The sequence below is a fragment of the Scyliorhinus canicula genome, chromosome 17 (genome assembly GCF_902713615.1).
Source record: "Scyliorhinus canicula chromosome 17, sScyCan1.1, whole genome shotgun sequence".
NCBI lineage: Eukaryota > Metazoa > Chordata > Chondrichthyes > Carcharhiniformes > Scyliorhinidae > Scyliorhinus > Scyliorhinus canicula.
In genome coordinates this window covers 34486397-34509978 of record NC_052162.1, presented here as the reverse complement: position 1 = coordinate 34509978, position 23582 = coordinate 34486397, and the positions used below count along the sequence as shown (strand labels likewise).

The 23582-nt window shown below is 50.8% G+C and overlaps 1 protein-coding gene across 7 annotated transcripts in view; it reads right to left on the bottom strand.

Moving 5' to 3' along the window:
• LOC119952339 (glutamate receptor 3-like) overlaps positions 1-23582 on the bottom strand; it is a 492268-nt gene that overhangs the window by 402019 nt on the left and 66667 nt on the right. For all 7 annotated transcript variants that reach the window (XR_005457831.1, XM_038776029.1, XM_038776024.1 and 4 more), the window contains exon 3: positions 12543-12782. Coding sequence is in view for 6 of the 7 variants with exons in the window: in XM_038776029.1 (XP_038631957.1) it covers positions 12543-12782 (240 nt within the window). In the remaining variant the exon portion in view is untranslated. The remainder of the gene's footprint in view (positions 1-12542; positions 12783-23582) is intronic.

Below are 23582 nucleotides of genomic sequence, written 5' to 3'. Positions count from 1 at the left end.
GCCCTATACCCGCCTCACTCTCTGAAGCCTCGTGATTCTCAAGGTCGACCCGCCTTCCCTTTTTGCGAACCTCACCCCGGATTGCAAACCCGTTGCCACCAGGAGCAGACCGTACAGTGCCCAGGACCGGACCTTCATTAGGTTGGAAGTCCAGCGGTTACTGAAAGAAGGTATTATCGAGGCCAGCAACATCCCCTGGAGAGCTCAGGTAGTGGTTGTAAAGACTGGGGAGAAGCACAGGATGGTCATCGATTATAGTCAGACCATCAACAGGTATACACAGCTCGACGCGTACCCTCTCTCCCGCATATCTGATTTGGTCAATCAGATTGCACAATACAAGGTCTTTTCCACGGTCGGCCTCAAATCTGCTTACCACCAGCTCCCCATCCGCCCGGACGACCGCAAGTACACTGCATTTGAAGCAGATGGGCGGCTCTACCACTTCCTAAGGGTTCCCTTCGGTGTCACAAATGGAGTCTCGGTCTTCCAACGGGAGATGGACCGAATGGTTGACCGGTACAGTTTGCGGGCCACGTTTCCGTACCTCGAGAACGTCACCATCTGCGGCCACGACCAGCAGGACCACGACACCAACATCCGAAAATTCCTCCATACCGCAAAAATTCTTAACTTAACCTACAACAAGGACAAATGCGTGTTCAGCACCGACCATCTAGCCATCCTCGGCTACATAATCCATGATGGAATTATAGGCGCAGATCCCGATCGCATGCGCCCCCTCATGGAGTTTCCCCTCCCCCACTGCTCCAAGGCCCTGAAACGCTGCCTGAGATTTTCTTCATATTATGCCCAGTGAGTCCCCAATTCTGCGGACAAGGCCAGCCCACTAATCCAATCCGCGGTCTTCCCCCTGTCGGCAGAGGCCCTCCAGGCCTTCAGCCGCATAAAGGCGGACATCGCAAAGGCCACAGTGCATGCAATCGATGAATCCCTTCCAAGTTGAGAGCGACGTGTCCGACGTAGTTCTGACGGTCACCCTCGACCAAGCGGGCAGGCTCGTGGCCTTCTTCTCACGCACCCTCCATGCTTCAGAAATCCGTCATTCCTCCATTAAAAAGGAGGCCTAGGCCATAGTAGAAGCTGTGTGGCACTGGAGGCACTACCTGGCCGGCAGGAGATTCACGTTCCTCACTGACCAATGGTCGGTAGCTTTCATGCTCAATAATGCACACCGGAGCATGATAAAGAGCGATAAGATCTTACAGTGGAGGATTGAGCTCTCCACCTACAACTACAAGATCCTGTATCATCCCGGAAGCTAAACGAGCCAACGCACAAGTGGACCGACTCCGGGCCCTCCATGAGGACCTCTGCCACCCAGGGGGTCACTCGATTCTTCCATTTTATCACAACCCGCAACCTGCCCTACTCCATCGAGGAGGTCAGGACCGCCACCAGGAACTGCCAAATCTGCGTGGAGTGCAAGCCGCACTTTTACAGGCCAGAGAAAGCGCACCTGGTAAAGGCTTCCCGTTCCTTTGAACGCCTCAGTATGGACTTCAAAGGGCCCCTCCCCTCCATCGACCGGAACATGTACTTCCTGAACGTGATTGACGAGTACTCCCGGTTCCCTTTCGCCTTCCCCTGCCCGACATGACCGCAGTCCCGTCATAAAAGCCCTCCACAGTATCACAGTATCTTTACCTTGTTCGGTTTCCCCATCTACATACACAGCGATAGGGGGTCCTCCTTCATGAGCGACGAACTGCGTCAATTCCTGCTCAGCAAGGGCATTGCCTCAAGCAGGACGACCAGTTATAACCCCCGGGGAAACAGACAGGTAGAGAGGAGAACGGAATGGTCTGGAAGACAGTCCTACTGGCCGTACGGTCCAGAAACCTCCCAGTCTCCCGCTGGCAGGAGGTCCTTCCCGTTGCACTCCACTCCATCCGATCACTAGTGTATACCACGTCCAACGAAACACCTCATGAACGTCTCCTTGTCTTCCCTAGAAAGTCCTCCTCCAGGACCTCGCTCCCAACGTGGCTGGCAACTCCTGGACCCATTCTACTCCGCAAACACGTGCGGGCGCACAAGTCGGACCCATTGGTCGAGAGGGTCCATTTCCTTCAAGCTGACCCTCAGTACACCTACATGGCGTACCCCGAAGGCTGGGAGGATACTGTTTCCCCATGGGACCTGGCGCCCGCTGGATCCCCACCCACACCTCCCCCCCCCCACCAACCCCATCCTCCCTCCCACCGTCGCACCCCACGGCTGCCCCCTTCCCAGGTGGATCGGTTCTTCCACTGGTCCCACCCAGGGGTGATGAAGCTACCGAAGAAGCCAAAGTCACGCTCCCGGAGTCACAGATGCCCCAGCTGGTGCCTGCATCACTGCCGAAACTGCGACGATCACAGAGAGCGACCAGGGCCCTTGATTGACTAATTGCTTCATTTTGATGTGTACATGTAAATGAATATTGTAAATAGTTGTGACATGTAATAAGGCAAAACACTGTACCACCGACGGGAACCACCATAACCTCTACCACTGTATAACACAAAACCACCACCCCTGCCGGACTCTTTTTTTTTAACAGGGGGTGAATGTGGTAACCGGTAATAGAGGTATTACGGTACCTAGGTTGATGCTGTAAGATCATTGGTGTGGGAGGTACCTGAGACAGTGAGATCATTGGTGAAGCCTGCCTGCTGGTCCTGCCGCGTAAGGCGGAGTATAAGAGACTGTGTCTCCCTAGCTGCTGCATTCTGTACCTGCGCTACTGGGGGAAACATCTAGTCCAATAAAGCCTTCAACTGTACTCCAATCTCGCTTTGAGAGTTATTGATCATGCATCAATTGATCACAGTTTTTTTGAACTGTAATTTTTCAGTAGTGGAGAGTCATGGGTTAAGTTTCTCCGCACCACCTTATGCTGAAGGAGTTATGTAGGGGGCAGTTCTGGTGTTAATTTGGGAACTCTGCACTTTATGGCCTTAAAAGAAATCTTCAGTGGAATCTTCATTCAGCATGATCTGGTGTGACTTCCTGTGAGGCCTATTAAAAGGCTCCAGCCTTCCACTAGACTATGGTAGTCAATCCTGGAGGGGATCAATTATATTATGTTTGAGGCAAAAATAGCTTTGTTTGGAGCTGAAAACAGTAATAGCTATTTTTTTCACTTTGGTCTGTAACAGCCTTAGGCAAAATGGCTTTGGGCTGCTCCATCTTACAAGGCCATTTTAGAGTAGAATCCACATGAATGTCCCTGCAGTTGTTGGTGGATAAGCATGGGATCGACAAGGGTTATGCTTTTCCTAATTTCTACCAGTGGAATATCTGGTTCAGAATCTATAACAGCAATAAACATTAAAGCCTCTCCGAACAAACATCAAGTGGTATTCCTCTGGGAAAATGGCTGATGTAACACTCCTGCTCAAGAAGGGAGGGAGGCAGAAGACGGGTTAGTCTGACTTTGGTAAGATTTTTGAGTCCATTAATAAATTTGAGATTGCAGAGCACTTAGAAGTGCATAAGAAAATAGGACTGAGTCAGCACAGCTTTGTCAAGGGGAGGTCATGTCTGACAAATCTGTTAGATTTCTTTGAGATGGTAACAAGGAAGTTAGACAAAGGAGAACCAGTGGACATGATCTATTTAGATTTCCAGGAGGCCTTTGACAAGGTGCCGTCCAGGAGGCTGTTAAATAGGTTGAGCCCATGTTGTTAAGGGTAAGGTACTGGCATGGATAGAGGATTCGCTGACTGGCAGAAGGCAGAGAGTGGGGACAAAGGGGTCTTTTCTCAGGATGACAGCCGGTGACTAGTGGTGTGCCTCAGTGGTCTGTGCTGGGACCACAACTTTTCACAATGTACATTAACGATCTGGAAGAAGGAACTGAGGGCACTGTTGCTAAGGTTGCAGATGATACAAATATATGCAGAGGAACAGGTGCTATTGAGGATGTAGGGAGTCTACAGAAGGACTTGGATATGCTAGGAGAGTGGGCAAAGAAGTGGCAGATGGAATACAATGTGGAAAAGTGTGAGGTTATGCACTTTGGTGGGAAGAATGGAGGCATAGGCTATCTTCTAAAAGGCTTAGAAAATCAGAAGCACAAAGGGACTTAGGAGTCCGATTTCGAAATTCTCTAAAAGTTACCGTGCAGGTTCAGTCAGCAATTAGGAAGGCAAATGCAATGTTCGCATTCATGTCGAGAGGGCTAGAATACAAGACCAGGGTTGTACTTCTGAGGTTGTATAAGACCCTGGTCAGACCCATTTGGAGTTTTGTGAGCAGTTTTGAGCCCCATATCTAAGGAAGGATGTGCTGGCCTTGGAAAGGGTCCAGAAAAGATTCACAAGAATGATCCTTGGAATGAAGAGCTTGTCTTATGAGGAGCTGTTGAGGACTCTGGCTCTGTACTCGTTGGAGTTTAGAAGGATGTTATTGAAGCTTACAGGATACTGAGAGACCTACATAGAGTGGATGTGGAGAGGATGTTTCCACTAGTAGGAAAAAATAGAAGCAGAGGGCACAATCGCAGACGAAAGGGACGATCCTCTAAAACAGAGGTGAGGAGGAATTTCTTCAGCCAGAGAGTGGTGAATCTGTGAAACTCTTTGCCACAGAAGGCTGTGGAGGCCAAATCACTGAGTGTCTTTAAGACAGAGATAGATAGGTTCATGATTAAATAAGGGGATCAGAGGTTATGGCGAGAAGGCAGGAGAATGGGGGATGAGAACACTTGCAGACGACACTAACAGTAAACCAAAAAGTGCAGAGGATGCCGGAAGTCTGCAGAGGGATTTGGATAGGTTAAGTGAATGGGCTAGGGGTGGCAGATGAAATACAATGTTGACAAATATGAGGTTATCCATTTTGGTAGGAATAACAGCAAAAGGGATTATTATTTAAATGATAAAATATTAAAACATGCCGCTGTGCAGAGAGACCTGGGTGTGCTAGTGCATGAATCGCAAAAAGTTGGTTTACAGGTGCAACAGGTGATTAAGAAGGCAAATGGAGTTTTGTCCTTCATTGCTAGAGGGATGGAATTTATGACTAGAGAGTTTATGCTGCAATTATATAAGGTGTTAGTGAGGCCACACCTGGAGTATTGTGTTCCGTTTTGGGCTCCTGAACAGTTTACAGAGCAGACCAACAAGGTTAATTCCAGAGCTGAAGGGGTTATATTACGAGGAGAAGTTGAGTAGACTGGGACTGTACTCGTTGGAATTTAGAAGGATGAGGGGGGATCTTATAGAAACGTATAAAATTATGAAGGGAATAGATAGGATAGATGCGGGCAGGTTGTTTCCACTGGCGGGCGAAAGCAGAACTAGGGGGCATAGCCTCAAAATAAGGGGAAGTAGATTTCGGACTGAGCTTAGGAGGAAGTTCTTCACCCAAAGGGTTGTGAATCTATGGAATTCCTTGCCCAGTGAAGCAGTTGAGGCTCCTTCATTAAATGTTTTTAAAATAAAGATAGATAATTTTTTGAAGAATAAAAGGATTAAGGGTTATGGTGTTCAGGCCGGAAGGTGGCGCTGAGTCCAAAAAAGATCAGCCATGATCTCATTGAATGGGTCAAGGGGCCAGATGGCCTACTCCTGCTCGTAGCTCTTATGAGAAACATGAGCCATGATTGAATGGCGGGGCAGACTTGATAGGCCGAATGGCCGAATTCTGCTTCTATGTCTTCTGGTCCTACGATCTCTGGGAGTTCTCCTGTCCTCCCACTATAACTTTGGGGAAAATCCCAGTGAATCAACGGATATAGCTACTTCTCAGGGATTTCCACCACTTTTCTGCTGAACTTGTGGTGAGAGAATGGGAGAACCCCTGTGGGAATTCTACCCCTCTTTGGCCTAGAGCAGAACATGCTTCAAACTAATTACCTATATCAGATATGGATAAAAATTGTTATGGCTTCAAGGTGGTTCACTGGGCACACATGGCGGTGGCCCGGATGAGCAGGTTTTTGGGGGTAGAGGACAGGTGTGTGAAGTGTGCAGGAGGGCCTGCAAATCATCTCCACATGTTTTGGGCATGTCCAAAGCTTAGGGGGTTCTGGCAGGGATTTGCTGATGTCCTGTCCACGGTGCTAAAAACGAGGGTGGCATCGGGTCCGGAGGTGGCGATCTTTGGAGTGTCGGAAGACCTGGGAGTCGAGGAAGCGAGCGAGGCTGACATTTTGGCCTCTTGGTAGCCCGGAGACGGATCTTATTAGCGTGGAGGGACTCGGAGCCCCCAAAATCGAGTGTATGGGTTAGAGACATAGAGGGATTTCTCAGGCTTGAGAAAATTAAGTTCACCCTAAGAGGATCAGAGTTAGGGTTCTTTCGGAGGTGGCAGCCATTTATTGACTTCTTCGGGGAAAACTAAACTGTTAGCACATACATAGATTTAGGTGAGGGAAGATAGGGATTAGGGAATAAGGGGGGCAGGGGGAGTTAGTTTAGTTTAGTTGAGTACAGTTTCGGCGGGATCAGCAAGAGAAGATGGACTGACTTGGGGATTGCGTGTAGAAGTTATGGTTGTTGGTTGGTGGGGGGGGGTGTTACGCACTGAATTATGTTTACATTTGTATTTGTATCTTGTGTTGTTATAAAACAAGAAATGCCTGAATAAAATGTTTGTTAAAAAAAAAATTGTTCTGGCAATGTTTAGAACTTGGGCAAATAATTGAAGTTCAGCCAAGTATGTGAGGTAATAGATTTTGGTTGGAAGAATAGAGAGGTCACTTATTACTTGGGAGAGTTGGTCTCGGTGGGGAGAGGAACAAAGTGATCTCGGCATACAAATAGATCAATCATTAAAAGTTGCACCACAGGTTGGCAAGCCCATTAAAACAAAAACAAGCACTAGACTTTAAGACCAAAGGGTTAGAATGGAAAAAAAAGGGAAGTTATGCTAAACCTGTGTTGTTAGACTAACTTAGACTGCATGCAGTCTGGTCACCATATTATAAAACAGGTACAGAACTGGAGAGGGTGCACTGAAGATTTCCAAGGACGATACCAGAAATGGATGGGTATACATATCAGCAAATAATTTGCTCCTTAAAAGGAGATTGAGGGAGGACCTAATTGATGTATTTAAAGTTATGATAGGTTTTGATAGAGTGAATACTGAGGGAATGTTTTCTATTGCTGGAAAGTATATAACTATATGAAAATATCAAGAACTCCAATCGGGGATTCAGAAGAAATGTATTTACTAAGAGCGGTGACAATGTACACAGGGAGTGGTGAAATGAGAAGCCTTTAGAAAGGATAGAAAGTTATGATGGTAGATTTAGATGAGGGAAGATAGGTGAGGCGTTAGCAGCGCTGAGTCAAATGACCTGTTTCTGTGATCCATATCCTTTGTAATCCTGAATAAAATTACACAAGTTACCATTTAAATTAATCATACGAAATGGGAGAAGGAGGCCATTCGGCCCCTCGAGCCTGCTTCACTATTTGATAAGATCATGGCTGATCGGTTTCGGTTTCAAATTCCACATTCCCTTGTAACCTTTGTAACCATTGATTTTTCCCACCTTTTCAATACCATTCAGGATCTTACATACATCAATCAAGTCACTCTTGGCTCTTCTAAACTCCTGTGGAACAAGCCCAGTCTGTCACACCTTTCTTCAAGATACACCCCTCTCATTCCAGGTATCAATTTAGAAAACCTCCTTTGAACTCCCTTCAACAAATGTACAAGCTTCTATAAATAAGGAGACCAACACTGCATACAATATTCAAAATGGGGGTCTCAGCAATGCCCTGTATAACTGTATAACTCCTTACTGTAATGTTCAACTCCCTTCATAATAAAGGATAATATTCCATTAGCCTCAGATACTTGCTGTACCTGCATTCTAACTTTTTGTGACCTGTGCACTAAAACACCTGGATACTCTGGTCCTCTGAATTCTGCAATTGTTCTGCCATATAATAATCCACCTGCCCGATTTTTGCCCACTCGCTCAACCGATCTATATCCTCTGCAACCTCCTTACGTCCTCTTCACATGCTTTCCTATCTATCTTTCTGTCATCTGTAAATTTAGCTACCGAGTCTTCACTCCCCTCATCTAAGACATTAATGTAAATTGTAAAAGGTTGAGGCCCAACACAAACCCCTTTGGGTAAAAGCAAATTACTGCGGATGCTGGAATCTGAAACAAAAGAGAAAATGCTGGAAAATCTCAGCCAGTCTGGCAGCATCTGTGGGGAGAGAAAAGAGCTAACGTTTCGAGTCCGATTACTCTTTGTCAAAGCTAACAGACAGAGAAATTGGGAAACATTTGTACTGTGGAGTGAGAATGAAAGATGAGTCATAGCCACAGAAACCCAGGGAAACCGGGTGCTAGTGGCCACAGATACCAAGCAGAAAGAGTGTTAATGGCAGTCCCCAGAGAGGACAAAAGATGTGAAAAGCCAAACGGCAAGGAAACCAACATCAGAGGATAAACTGTAGATGTGGGGGGAGGGGAAGGGGGAAGCAAAGAGGAGAGAGGTGAAGGAAAGGTGATATGATTGGTGGTGGTGGGGGGGGGGGGGGGGGGGGATTTAAAAGTATATTAAGAAAGAAAGAAATGGTAAAAGACAGTTAAAATAAAATTTAAACAAATGGGTCGAGGTGGGGTAGAGCTGATCATCTGAAGTTGTTGAATTCGATGTTCAGGCCGGAAGGCTGTCGTGTGCCTAACCAGAAGATGAGATGTTGTTCCTCCAGTTTGCGTTGTGCTTCACTGGAACATTGCAGCAAGCTAAGAACAGACATGTGGGCATGGGAGCAGGGTCTGCCCTGGTATAAGCAGCAGAATCAGAGGAAGAATTCTCCGACCTCCCGGCAGGTCGGGGGATTGTGGGGGGGTGGTGTGAATCACGCCGCACCGGTCGGCAGTGGCCCCCCGGCAATTCTCCGGCCCTGAAGCGATGAGCGGCCCCCCGTTTTCGGCGAGTCCCACCGGCGTGAAATGGACAGGGTCCATTCCGGCGGGACCTGGCTGGTAGGCCATTTACCAGAGTCCTCGGGGGGTGCGGGAGGATCCGGCCGCGGGTGACGGTGGCCTGGCCCGCGATCGGGGCCTACCGATCTGCGGGCTGGCCTGTGCCGTGGCGGCACTCTTTCCCTCCGCGCCAGCCTCTATAGGACTCCACCATGGCCGGCGCGATCCCCTCTTCTTTTTCTCTAATTTTAATTCCGAAAATATATTATTCCCCAGCATTTTTTACAGTGCACAGGCTGTTCTCTGCTCATCCTGCGACACTCTTTATGTGCTCCTCCTACTGCCTTTCCTAATTTTCCAAAACCTTCAATTTGTTATCATTAGCACATTTTAAATATTGCTTCCCCCATTTTTAATTCAAAATTATTTAAGCACAGCCCAACACAAATCCCTTATATTGTTATAATTGGGGAAAATTCTCTGTATCCCTATTATTTTCTTTCTCATTATTGCTATTTTGAAATGAAAAATGAAAATCGCTTATTGTCACAAGTAGTCTTCAATGAAGTTACTGTGAAAATTCAGGCTCCCTTAAAGAACAACTCAGCTGGTATCACTCACCCGCCGTTTCCCCCTCCGCCTACAGATTCTCGCTGTTTTTCTAATTCCCCTTTGAATCTGCCCCACTCGTTCAGCATTAGCTGCCAAGACAAATCTCTGCACTTTAACCTTACGGCAACTAGCAACTTTATTTTGTCCTTAACTGTATTGTTGAAAACACACCTTCATCTCACTTCTAGAAATGCCCCCAAGAATTCTTTCATTGTTATTTTAGTCTGCTACAATTAAAGTATTCCATAATCTGTGTTTTATTCCTGAGTCTGACATTCACTTGTGCTCCTGTTTCTAGCTTGAGCTGCAGGGCTGCTTAACTTCCTATTAGTAGCAGCACCCAATTTCATCTCAGTATGCTGTAGTCCCTTCATTCACCATAATATCATAAATTACAGTGTGTATGTCAGCCAAGCGAATAGGGCAACCCTGTGGAGTAAGCCAATTGGTTATTCAAACCTGCTTTGTCATTCTATATGATGGAGGGAAATAAGTCCCATATATGTCAGGCTATAATAATGCATGGTGAATCACATAATTAGTTTCCAGACACCTCAAATATTTGCAGTGGAATTCTCTGTTGGCGGAATGCTCTGCCGGCAGTGCGTCCAGGCCCGTGGGTTTCCCAATGGCGTGTCGTGGCCACAATAGGAAACCCCATTGGCCGGCTGCGGGAACGAAGAATCCCGCTGCCGATGGGGACGCTCCACATCGGAGAATGGAGCTGGCGGTTTGGTGTTTCCCGCCCACTTTTTGGGTGAGGTCCAGACGTGGGGCTCGGGGAGTGTCTCACCGGTAAATCCCTTCAAATTTTTTTCTGTCGTGGGGAACTGGCCAGATCGGCTCTCAGAGACTGGGGTGTCATTTGAAAGGATGCTTCAATCTCGGAGTGAGTTTGAGGTCCCCCACACATCCCACCCGCTGACAATGTGACCCCCCCCCCAGCAGACAAGGGCAATACCCCAAGCCCTTGTCACTGAGAGGCAACCTCCCCCAACCCCACCCGTCAATAAAAGCTAGCGGGGGGCCCTGCCCACACACCCATGCCCCCACCCTCCCCTGCCACCACCAAGGCATGACCCTGCCCCTTACCCATCCATCCTTGTGGACATCAAGACATCAACCCCACCACGCAAGTGAGTATACCCCACTAAGGCATCACTGAGGACCCCCCCCTGTTTAGGGCCTCCCACATTCAGTGCCTCCACCTTCACCCCTCCAGCCTTCATGATGCTTTTTCATATCCCCCCCTTCATTCCCGCCACCCCTCTTTTCATGGGCATAGCCCCCATTGGACTCCTCCCTTTGGCACTGCCAACCTGGTTCCGAGGCACTGCGCTAGGCCACTGTCCTGTTCTGATCCTGACCAGCCGGGAGGTCTCTGCTTGTGCAGAACAGCATTAATTGGCACCCGGGTGAAGCCTTGCCAGTTGGACGGTGACTCCCAGGAGCCGGGAGGCTGCAGCCTCAAACTCGCCGCGCATATTGAGATGACCCTAATGGCTCAGTCAAATATGATTATCTGGATAATGTCCTGGTGGGCATGATCCAGATTGCGGCAGATGTGACCAGTCGGGTGACTCGCGATCGGCCCGTGCAAAGCCCATTTTGGGCCTCCCCCATGATGCAACGGGTTCGGCGGCAGGATAATCGCACCCATAGTGGCTTAATGGACTGCCCTTTAATGGTACTAAAGTGGAAAACAGTGCTTTCCAACAAATAACACACAATTAGTTTCTTGAGCACAGAAAAAACTGATGAATATTAAAAGAGACTGAAAATTCTTTAAGATCCTAGCTACTTGTATTTCAAAGATGAAGATATTCACTTTCATTATATTATGCAGCATCCACATTCAGATTTATTAAGTGCAGGATACGAAGTCAGAACACCTCAGAAAGTGAAATTCTGTCACACTTTGGATAAGAATGCAGTGTGAACAGATGCCTGCAAAAACTCGCCCAGCTGATACTACAATATTTTACACAATAAAAGCTTTAAGGCTGATGAAGCTAAAGATTCAGAAGGTTCAAAGCAAAGGCTTTGGGTCCTGATGACATCCTAACTCTCGTGCTAAAGACAGGTGGCCCAGAATTTCTCTGAGCTAGCTATTCCAATACGGCTCCCACGCTGGTATCAAATCCAACCCAGCCAGTAACTGCCCCATCAACCCAATCCTAATCATCAGCAAAGTGATGGAAGATGTTGTCAACAAGGCTGTCAACTGGCACTTACTCACTAACAGTCTGCTGCTCACTGATGCTCAGCTTGGGTTCTGCTCGAATCAGTCAACTACAGACCTCAGTACAGCCTTGCTCCAAACATGAACACACAAGCTGAGGGTGAGGGTGACTGCCCTTGACATCTGGGCAGCACTAACTCAGTGTGAACGAGCTTACTTTCGGGAGGAGTGGAGAGGCTTTCAAACCACATGATTTTGGTGCTCTTGGGACCAGATCAAAATCTGACACCCAATCTGTATCAATGAGCATCTGAAAATAAAGAACAAAGAACAATACAGCACAGGAACAGGGCCCTTCGGCCCTCCAAGCCTGTACCGGTCATGAAGTACCAGCGTAACCAACCATAAACATCAAACCCGATCAATGGAATAATTTCAAATTTGAACAATCAAAGAAAAAAAAACTTCCTGCAGAATACTCTTTCAAGGCTGACAGTCATATCTTTCCTTCAATATTCTGGGGTTTAATGAGAACCAAATTCCTTAGCGACTGATAGGACTGATTTATCAGAAAACTCATGAATTTCAAACATGAATTATTAAGATTTCTTTCAATTACATTTTTAGTGTCGAAATAATTAGTTACTTGGATATGTATGTAGATTTACTGATACATCGTCCCTTCGCGCACCCCCCCACCCCCCCCCACCCACCCCACCCCCCACCCCCAAAAAAGTGAAACTTCCCCACCTAATCACAATCTAAGCAGTCGTGCATGAATACCTTTGAGAAATGGGGGAGCGAGGGAAAGGTTTTGAGTATCATTGCTCACCTCTGTCTGTGTCATACAGATAGACAAATCTCTCCCATTTGTAGTGGGTAAGAAGGCTTAAGAGTGCTCCTTGCAGTGGTGGTCTCAGTTGAATAACGAACTGAACTTCTCCTTCTGTTGGAAAGCTTGGAGTGATGAAGGATGTGTGCAGCGCTCCGCAGAAAGACGTCAGCGTGTTCACAGACCTCTTATCATAGAACCCAAAAATGGCATAAACGCCTTTGGAATACTGTGAACAGACTGAAAGAAAAGATCTTGGTTAGTTTTTGTAGGCATCACATTGACATTTGAACTTTCATTATCTACATTTCAAATCATCTTGCCTCTTGTGTTATTTTGTGCAGACCGAAGAGTGCACACCAACCGAGGAAACTACCAAAGGTTCACCAACAACTTTAAAAAGGGCTGATCTCGCCTCCAAAAGCTGACACTTCAAAGGTGTCACAGGGAAGCAAGTAACTCAATCTGTAACTTAAGTGAAAAGACATCCTTTCATTTATTTGAAGGAAAAATGTAAGTACCTGAAAACATGATAGCAAATCCAGTGAAAGTATAAAAATGATGAAGGTTAAAATTAAGGGTTTAAGGTACAGAATTCAGGGTGAGCGGCTGTGACAATTTTGAGCAGTTTGATATAGGGAGTGAGGAGGCATTGGAGGTTTTGGCAGGCTTAACAGTGGACAAATCCCCAGGTCTGGATGAGTTGAATCCCAGGCTGCTGTGGGAATCAAGGGAGTAAATTATAAGGGCTCTGATTCAAATTTTGCACAGGAGCGCTGCCAGATGATTGGGGAACAGCCAACGTGTGGTTCCATTTTTCAAGAAGGGTGGTAGAGATAAATCAGGGAATTACAGACCAGTGCGTCTCACATCAGTGGTAAGGAAACTATTGGTGAAAATTCTGAAGGACAAAATTAGAGCATTTTACCTTTAAAGAGAGGTTGGATACGCTCAGATTGTTTTCTTTGGAGCACAGAAGGCTGAGGAGGGGACCTGATTGAGGTGTATAAGATTATGACAGATATAGACAGGGTGGATAGAAAGAATCTGTTCCCTTTAGTTAAAGGGTCAATAACGAGGGGGCATCATTTTAAGATGAAAGGAATGTGGGAGGTTTAGAGGGGATTTGAGGAAAAAGAAATTTCAGCTAGAGGGTGGAGAGTTGAGAATGCACTGTCTGGGAGGGTAGTAGTGGTGGTAACCTCACAACCTTTAAAAAGTAAGTGGATGAGCACTCGAAATGTCAACATTCAAAGCCATGGGCCAAGTGCTGGAAAATGGAATTAGTGCAGATTTAGTGTAGTTTTGTCGATGCAGATTCAATGTCCATGTACTCTGTCGATTATTCTTTTGTCTACTATGTATGTACTGTGTACGCTCCTTTGGCTGCAGAAAAATACTTTTCATTGTACTTCGGTATGTGTGACAATAAATATTAATCAATCAATCAATCAATTATGGGCCGAAGGGCCTCTTCTGTAGTGTATGACTATGACTCTTGTGACCAGTGGTAGAATCCCCTGAAACAGATGTTATGTAGCCTAAAACATTCAAGGCTAAAATCTCAGATCAGCCCATTGATGTGGTGCACAATTTCTCTGCACCTGATTGAGGTGATGGAGCCCAAACTTCATGCTGCCGGCTCATCTCAATGTGTGGAAAACACTGCCGACTGGCTGGAAGCACAACTGGGGGTCTTGGTGCATGGCTGGCTAGCATGACTTATATTTTTTTAAGGCAGCCTGCCACCTTCCTCTTCTTTAAGACAGCCTGCCACCTTCCTCTTCTTTAAGACAGCCTACCACCTTCAGCTTCTTAAAGGCAGCCTGCCACCTTCCGCTTCTTAAAGGCAGCCTGCCACCATCCGCTTCTTTAAGACAGCCTACCACCTTCAGCTTCTTAAAGGCAGTCTGCCACTTTCCACTTCTTAAAGGCAGCCTACCACCTTCAGCTTCTTAAAGGCAGCCTACCACCTTCTGCTTCTTAAACGCAGCCTGCCACCTTCCACTTCTTAAAGGCAGCCTACCACCTTCCGCTTCTTAAAGGCAGTCTACCACCTTCCGCTTCTTAAAGGCAGCCTACCACCTTCCACTTCTTAAAGGCAGCCTACCACCTTCCACTTCTTAAAGTGAGCCTGCCACTTTCCACTTCTTAAAGGCAGCCTCCCACCTTCAGCTTCTTTTTTTTTTTTTAAATAATTTTTATTGAAATTTTTCGATACAAACATTTACCCCTACTACATTTTAAATTATAACACAACAAATCCCCCCTGGAAAATCCTCCCCACGCCCTCCCCCGCGCGCACCCCCCCCCCTCCCCTCCCCCCCTCCCCCCCCCCCCCCCCCCCCCCCCCGCGCTACCAGTCTAGCAACCAAACCGTTTTTCCCTTTCTGCCGATGGCCTCGGGCAGTCATTGCCCGCGACCCCCCGCTGACGTGCTCCCTTCGTTGCTATCCCCCCCCCCCCCCCTTCCCCCCCCCCCCCTTTCTCCCCGGGTTGCTGCTGTTTCGGCCTCCAGTTCCTATCTCTGATCCAGAAAGTCAAGGAAGGGCTGCCACCGCCGGAAGAACCCCCGTACCGACCCTCTCAGGGCGAATTTGATTCTTTCCAATTGGATGAAGCTTGCCATGTCGTTTAACCAGGTGTTAACACTTGGTGGCCTTGTGTCCCTCCACTGAATCAAGATCCTTCTCCGAGCTACCAAGGACGCAAAGGCCAATATTCCGGCCTCCCCTGCCTCTTGTACTCCTGGCTCCACCCCAACCCCAAAAATCGCTAGCCCCCACCCTGGTTTGACCCTGGTTCCCACCACTCTCGATACCGTCCCCGCCACCCCCTCCCAGAACTCTTCCAGTGCCGGGCACATCCAGAACATATGCACATGGTTCGCAGGGCTTCCCGAACACCTAACACACCTGTCCTCACCCCCGGAGAACCGACTCATCCTAGTCCCCGTCATATGGGCTCTATGCAGCACCTTAAATTGGATGAGGCCCAACCTTGCGCACGACGACGACGAATTGACCCTCTCTAAGGCATCCGCCCATGTCCCATCTTCTATCTGCTCTCCCAGCTCCGCTTCCCACTTGTCTTTCAGCTCCTCTATCGATACCTCTTCCACCTCCTGCATTATTTTGTAGATGTCCGAGACCTTCCCTTCTCCGACCCAGACCCCTGACAGCACCCTATCACTCACCCCTCTATCGGGAAGCAAGGGAAATCCTTCCACCTGTCGTCTGGCAAATGCCTTCACCTGCAGGTATCTAAACGTGTTCCCCGGGGGGAGCTCAAATTTCTCCTCCAGCTCTCCCAGGCTCGCAAACCTCCCCTCTATGAACATGTCCCTCAGTTGCCTGATGCCCGCCCTGTGCCAGCTCTGGAATCCCCCGCCAGTGTTCCCCGGGACAAATCTGTGGTTCCCTCTCAGTGGCGCCGCCATCAGACCCCCCACTTCCCCCCTGTGTCGCCTCCACTGCCCCCAGATTTTGAGGGTGGCCGCCACTACCGGACTCGTGGTATACCTTGTGGGGGGGAGCGGCCATGGTGCCGTTACTAGCGCCCCCAGGCTTGTATTGCCGCAGGACGCCCTCTCCATACGTTTCCAAGCTGCCCCCTCCCCCTCCATCACCCACTTGCGCACCATCGATGCGTTCGCCGCCCAGTAGTACCCGGAAAGATTGGGTAGCGCTAATCCTCCACTGTCCCTACTCCGTTCCAAGAAAATCCTTCTCACTCTAGGGGTGCCATGTGCCCACACATAGCCCATAATGCTGCTAGTTACCCTCTTGAAGAAGGCCCTGGGGAGAAAGATGGGCAAGCACTGGAACAGAAACAAGAACCTCGGGAGGACCGTCATTTTGACTGACTGCACCCTCCCTGCTAGCGACAGCGGTACCATGTCCCACCTCTTGAACTCCTCCTCCATCTGCTCCACCAGCCTTGAAAAGTTCAGCTTGTGGAGGGTCCCCCAGTTCCTTGCCACCTGCACCCCTAAGTACCTGAAGCTCTTTACTGCTCTCTTAAAGGGGAGCCGCCCAATTCCCTCCCCCTGATCTCCCGGGTGTATCACAAAGACCTCACTTTTACCCACATTTAATTTATATCCCGAAAAGTCCCCAAACTCCGCTAGTATTTCCATTACCTCCGGCATTCCCCCGTCCGGGTCTGCCACATACAACAACAAATCATCCGCATAGAGTGATACCCGATGTTCCTCCCCTCCCCTTGTCAGTCCTCTCCACCCCCCTGAACCCCTCAGTGCCATCGCCAACGGTTCGATCGCTAATGCAAATAGTAAGGGGGATAGGGGGCATCCCTGCCTGGTACCTCGATGGAGCCCAAAATACTCTGACCTCCTCCCGTTTGTAACCACACTCGCCATCGGGGCCGAATACAGCAGCTTCACCCACTTGATAAATCCCTCCCCAAACCCAAACCGTTCCAGCGTCTCCCACAGGTATTCCCACTCCACCCTATCGAATGCCTTCTCCGCATCCAGTGCTACCACTATCTCAGCCTCCCCCTCCACTGCTGGCATCATAATCACATTCAACAGTCTCCGGACATTTGTGTTAAGTTGTCGTCCCTTTACGAACCCCGTCTGGTCCTCATGGATTACCCCTGGCACACAATCCTCTATTCTGGTTGCCAGGACCTTTGCCAACAGTTTGGCATCTACATTCAAGAGGGAGATAGGCCTGTAGGACCCGCACTGTACAGGGTCTTTGTCCCGCTTCAGGATCAAGGAGATCAGGGCCTGTGACATTGTCGGGGGCAGAACCCCCCCCTCTCGCGCCTCATTGAAGGCTCGCACCAGCACTGGACCCACCAAGTCCACATACTTCTTTTAAAATTCCACCGGGAACCCATCCGGCCCCGGCGCCTTCCCCGCCTGCATCTGGCCTATCCCTTTAACTAGCTCCTGCATCTCTATCGGCGCCCCCAGCCCCTCCACCCGTTCCTCCTGGACCTTTGGGAACCTCAATCTATCGAGGAAGTTCTCCATTCCCCCCCTCCTCCTGGGCGGCTCAGACCGGTACAATTCCCTGTAGAAATCCCTGAAGACCCCGTTCACCTCTTGCCCCTTCTGCACTACGTTCCCTCCCTTCTCTCTCACTCCCCCAATCTCTCTGGCTGCATCTCGCTTGCGCAGCTGGTGTGCCAGCATCCTGCTCGCCTTTTCCCCGTACTCATAGACCGCGCCCTGTGCCCTTCTCCATTGCGTCTCCGCCTTCCTAGTGGTCAGTAAGTCAAACTGGGCCTGTAAACTGCGCCGCTCCCTCAACAGCCCCTCCTCTGGTGTCTCCGCATATCTCCTGTCCACTTCTATAAGTTCCCCCACCAGTCTCTCCCTCTCCTGCCTCTCCTTCCTTTCTCTGTGTGCCCTTATGGAGATCAGCTCTCCTCTGATCACTGCTTTCAGGGCCTCCCAGACTATCCCCACCTTCACCTCTCCCGTGTCGTTCGTGCCCAGATATCTCTCAATGCCCTTCCGGACCCTTCCGCACACCTCCTCGTCCGCCAGCAGCCCCACATCCAGGCGCCACAACGGGCGCTGGTCCCGTGCTTCCCCCAGTTCTACCTCTACCCAGTGTGGTGCATGGTCCGAAATCGCAATGGCCGAGTACTCCGTGTCCTGCACTCTCGAAATCAGCCCCCTGCTCAGTACAAAAAAGTCTATTCTGGAGTACACCCTGTGGACGTGGGAGAAAAAAGAATACTCCCTCGCCCTTGGCCTGCCAAATCTCCAAGGGTCTACCCCCCCCATCTGCTCCATGAACCCCCTTAGCACCTCTACCGCTGCCGGCCTCCTATTCGTCCTGGAACTCGATCTGTCCAGCCCAGGGTCGAGCACTGTATTGAAGTCCCCCCCCATGATCAGGCCCCCTGCCTCCAGACCCGGAATGAGGCCCAACAGGCGCCTCATAAAACCCGCGTCATCCCAATTCGGGGCATACACATTCACCAGCACCACATTCTCTCCCTGCAGCCTACCCTTCACCATCACGTACCTACCCTCCTTATCTGCTACCACCTGCGCCGCCACGAACGACACCCTCTTTCCCACCAAAATCGCCACCCCCCGGTTCTTTGCGTCCAAGCCTGAGTGGAACACCTGTCCCACCCACCCCCTTCTCAGGCGTACCTGGTCTACTACTCTCAAGTGAGTCTCCTGCAACATTGCCACATCCGCCTGCAGTCCCTTTAGGTGTGAAAAAAACCCTTGATCTCTTGACCGGCCCATTCAGCCCCCTCACGTTCCAAGTAATCAACCGGGTCGCGAAGCGACCCGTCCCTTTCCCCTGTCTATTAGCCATGTCCTGTCCCCTGTTCGCCCCGGGTCGACCCTCCCCTTCTGACCCGTTCCCCATGGCGATGGCCCCTCCCCCTCTCTCCTCCCGTTCTTCCCTTCCCGTCCTCGGCCTTTCCAGCAGCAACCCGGTATCCCCCCCTAACCCCCCTCCCCCCCCCCCCCCCCCCCCCCCCCCCCCCCCTCCGGCTAGGACCCCTCCTAGCCGCGGTGTATCCACCATCGTACTCCCGAGAGTCAGCTGGTTTTCGCTGACCCGGCTGCCCCTGCCACACTCCAACTCCTCCCGATGTGGGGGGGGAGGGGCCTCCCCCCCCCCCCCCCCTTGCCATCCCTCTCTGACCCCGCTTCAGCGCGGGAAAAGCCGCCATTGCTGGCCACACCCCACTCTTCTCTCCTCCCCCTTCCTCCGTCCCGCGCGCGGGAAACAGGGGAAAGCCCGCGCTTTCGCCCGGCCACACCCTACCCCGCCATCTTCAATTCCACCCCCGTCCCCATCCAAGCCCATAAAAAAGCCCCCTTAAAACGAGAGGAAGAAAAAAGAGAAAAAGAAAACACGCATAACCAACTTGCACCCCCCCCGTCCCGCCTCCCCAACTTAACAATATAACAATATAAATAACAAATCTCAAATAAATACATAAATACATAACTATGCCTGCATAACTAAATAACTACCCAATAATAACGTATTTAACCATCACCCTCCATCGAACCGAACAGTAACCATAACCCTTAAAGAACAGATCAAAAAACAGTAAAAAAAAAGCCCCCCCTACAACAACAATAATTAAGGGAAGTTGGCAATGGGAAGAGACACACAAAAAGGAACAAAAAAACCCCCCATAACACAAGTTTCAAAGAAACCAAACGATCCATCAACTTTAACCAAGTTCCGACCTGGCCTAAGAAAGACATGGGCCACTTGATCAGTCAAGGGTACTCGGGCGGCCTCGACCGCCGGCGTTCCCAAGTTCTAGTTCAGGTCCAGCTTTTCCTCCCGAACAAAAGTCCATGCCTCCTCTGGGGACTCAAAGTAATGGTGCTGGTCCTTGTAGGTGACCCACAAACGCGCTGGCTGCAGCATTCCGAACTTGATCCTCTTTGCGTGCAGCACCGCCTTCGTCCGGTTAAACCGGGCCCGCCGCTTTGCCACCTCCGCACTCCAGTCCTGATATATCCGCACCGTCGAATTCTCCCATTTGCTGCTTTTCTCCCTCTTGGCCCACCTCAGCACTTTCTCCCGATCACAGAAACGCTGGAATCGCACCAGCACCGCCCTCGGGGGCTCGTTCGTCCTAGGCCGCCTAGCCATGACCCGATATGCTTCTTCCAGCTCCAGGGGCGATGGACCGGCCCCCTCTCCCATCAGGGAGCTCAGCATCTCCGCTACATATTTCGGGAGATCAGGCCCCTCCAGGCCTTCTGCTAGGCCCAGGATCCTCAAGTTCTTCCGCCTCATTCGAGTGTCCAGCTCCTCAAAGCGGCTCTGCCATTTCAGGTGGAGTGCCTCGTGCACCTCCACCTTTCCCACGAGGACCGTGGCCTCCTCCTCCCTTGCAGTCATCTCCTGCTGCAGCTCTCTTATCGACGCCTCTTGGGTCGCCTGGGCCCCCATCAGCCTTGTGGTCGTCGCGTTCATAGACTCTAAGAGTTCCACTTTCAGCTCCGTAAAACACCGGAGGAGAGCGGCCTGCTGCTCCTCCGCCCATTTTCTCCAATCTTCTAGTGCGCCACCGGCCGCCATTTTGGTCCTCTTCCCCCGCTTTTTTCGGGGAGCTGCTGCCGCTTTTTTTGTCGCCCCACTCCGAGTACCGACCATAAAGTTGGTCTCACTCTCCTCAGGGAGCCTTCCCCCACCGGGATTCGTCTTTACAGTACCGTCGGGGCCCTCCAATCGGCCCTTAAACACCTTTGTCGCAGGAGCTGCCAAATGTGCGACTTAGCTGGTCATAGCCGCAACCGGAAGTCACCTTCAGCTTCTTAAAGGCAGCCTACCACCTTCCACTTCTTAAAGGCAGCCTACCACCTTCCGCTTCTTAAAGGCAGCCTACCACCTTCCACTTCTTAAAGGCAGCCTGCCACCTTCCACTACTTAAACGCAGCCTACCACCTTCTGCTTCTTAAAGGCAGCCTACCACCTTCCACTTTTTAAACGCAGCCTACCACCTTCCGCTTCTTAAAGGCAGCCTACCACCTTCCGCTTCTTAAAGGCAGCCTACCACCTTCCGCTTCTTAAACGCAGCCTACCACCTTCCGCTTCTTAAAGGCAGCCTACCACCTTCCGCTTCTTAAACGCAGCCTACCACCTTCCACTTCTTAAAGTGAGCCTGCCACTTTCCACTTCTTAAAGCCACCTTCTGCTTCTTATTAGTTACAGACTTTGAGGGGAAAAAAGAGGACCACCAATGGATCAATGTTCATGTTACAAATGCTGTGACAATTGAGTTCATGCTGTAGTTGTGATTAAGAACAGCTGATACTAATTGGGGAAAATTAGGCACATGTATGTTTCCACAATGAAGGGCAGGGTGGTGGGGGGGAGGGAGGGCATGGGTGGGGGGGAGGGAGGGCATGGGTGGGGGGGAGGGAGGGCATGGGTGGGGGGTGGGGGGGAGGGCAGTGAGGTTGGGGAGGGAGGGAGGGCGGTGAGGTTGGGGAGGGAGGGCGGTGAGGTTGGGGAGGGAGGGAGGTTGGGGAGGGAGGGAGGGCGGTGAGGTTGGGGAGGGAGGGAGGGCGGTGAGGTTGGGGAGGGAGGGAGGGCGGTGAGGTTGGGGAGGGAGGGAGGGAGGGCGGTGAGGTTGGGGAGGGAGGGAGGGCGGTGAGGTTGGGTAGGGAGGGAGGGTGGTGAGGTGGGGGAGGGAGGGCGGTGAGGTGGGGGAGGGCAGTGAGGTGGGGGAGGGAGGGAGGGTGGGGAGGTGGGGGAGGGAGGGTGGGGAGGTGGGGGGGGAGGGAGGGTGGGGAGGTGGGGGAGGGAGGGTGGGAAGGTGGGGGAGGGAGGGTGGGAAGGTGGGGGAGGGAGTGTGGGTAGGTGGGGGAGGGAGTGAGGGAGGGAGGGAGGGTGGGGAGGTGGGGGAGGGAGGGAGGGAGGGAGGTGGGGAGGGAGGGTAGGGAGGGTGGGGAGGTGGGGAGGGGAAGGTGGGGAGGGAGGGTGGAGAGGTGGGGAGGGAGGGTGGAGAGGTGGGGAGGGAGGGCGGTGAGGTGGGGAGGGAGGGAGGGTGGGGAGGTGGGGAGGGAGGATGGGGAGATGGGGAGGTGGGGAGGGAAGGTGGGGAGGTGGGGAGGGAGGGTGGAGAGGTGGGGAGGGAGGGCGGTGAGGTGGGGAGGGAGGGAGGGTGGGGAGGTGAGGGAGGGAGGGTGGGGAGGTGGGGAGGGAAGGTGGGGAGGGAGGGTGGAGAGGTGGGGAGGGAGGGTGGAGAGGTGGGGAGGGAGGGCGGTGAGGTGGGGAGGGAGGGAGGGTGGGGAGGTGGGGAGGGAGGATGGGGAGATGGGAGGTGGGGAGGGAGGGCGGTGAGGTGGGGAGGGAGGGAGGGTGGGGAGGTGGGGAGGGAAGGTGGGGAAGGAAGGTGGGGAGGTGGGACTGAGGGAGGGAGGGTGTGGATGTGGGGCAGGGAGGTGGGGGGTTGGAGGAGGGGGGGGAGTGGAGAAGGAAAACGTTGTCAGCGCTTGTACATAATTGGGTTTTTGTGAATAAACCTGTGTCAAAGACAGACTGGCTCCTTTGCCAGACGGATGTTGAGTGAGCTAACAAGCTACAGGCTGGAGAGAGAGAGCTCTCTGATTCTCCTGATGCAGCAGTGGAGGCTTTACTCCAGCAGGTGAAAGTCCATTTTTCATTTTTACCTTAGGACCTCGAGATGTCCTCAAGACATCCTCTCTCTGCACCAGGTACCTAAGAGAGCATTGGCGACCATGGACTTCCATTAGATTGGTCCATGATTATGCTTGGAAAAGTACTGCAGTGGTTTGCCGTTGACCTCTGCAGAATAGCTGACCAGGAAATTTTCCCACCGTCAATACCTGTCATCAAGCCGATTGGAAGGATTTACAGGTTAATAATCAACTTGATTGGCCAAGTTATGAATGCACGCTCAGTGGGTGCCAGATCCTGAAGTGGGAATTGAACCTGGAGCATCCGACCTGGAGCATCCAACGCAGAGGTTGGATGCTGTCAGTGCACCACAGAGAAGGAAAGCGGTGGCCAGCGAAACAAAACCCAGCATTCTGGCCTCAAGTGTCTGGCTACCATGCCAGTAAAGGTTCAATCACTTCACACAATTTGTCAAGGATAGTGAATGCATCGTCCTGTGACATAACTCCTGCTCACCGCACCACCACCTTCACATTCTTCCTGCATGCACTACAGCCCCATCACCCACCTGTCAGCAATCGGGACCCATTGCTAACATTCTGATGTCTAGCTCACTCTCACACATTTCCCAATGCTGCAAGTCTCACAGCAACATCCCTATCTTCCATTTACTTCCAGCTATTCAGCTATGGCAGGAACATTACCAAAACACAGTGCAACAACCTCAGTGACACCCATCTCTTGCAGGATAACATTTCTGATAACAGGAGGCAGCAGTACAGAACCAGTAAGAGACAAGCATGCCTGTACCCCCTTAGCCCTGTGGGACAGCTGGAATTTAGCATTATGGAGGATTTTGACCATTGCATTGACCATTGCATCCAGCATCACTGCAATCATTCAGGATGATAGTATGTTC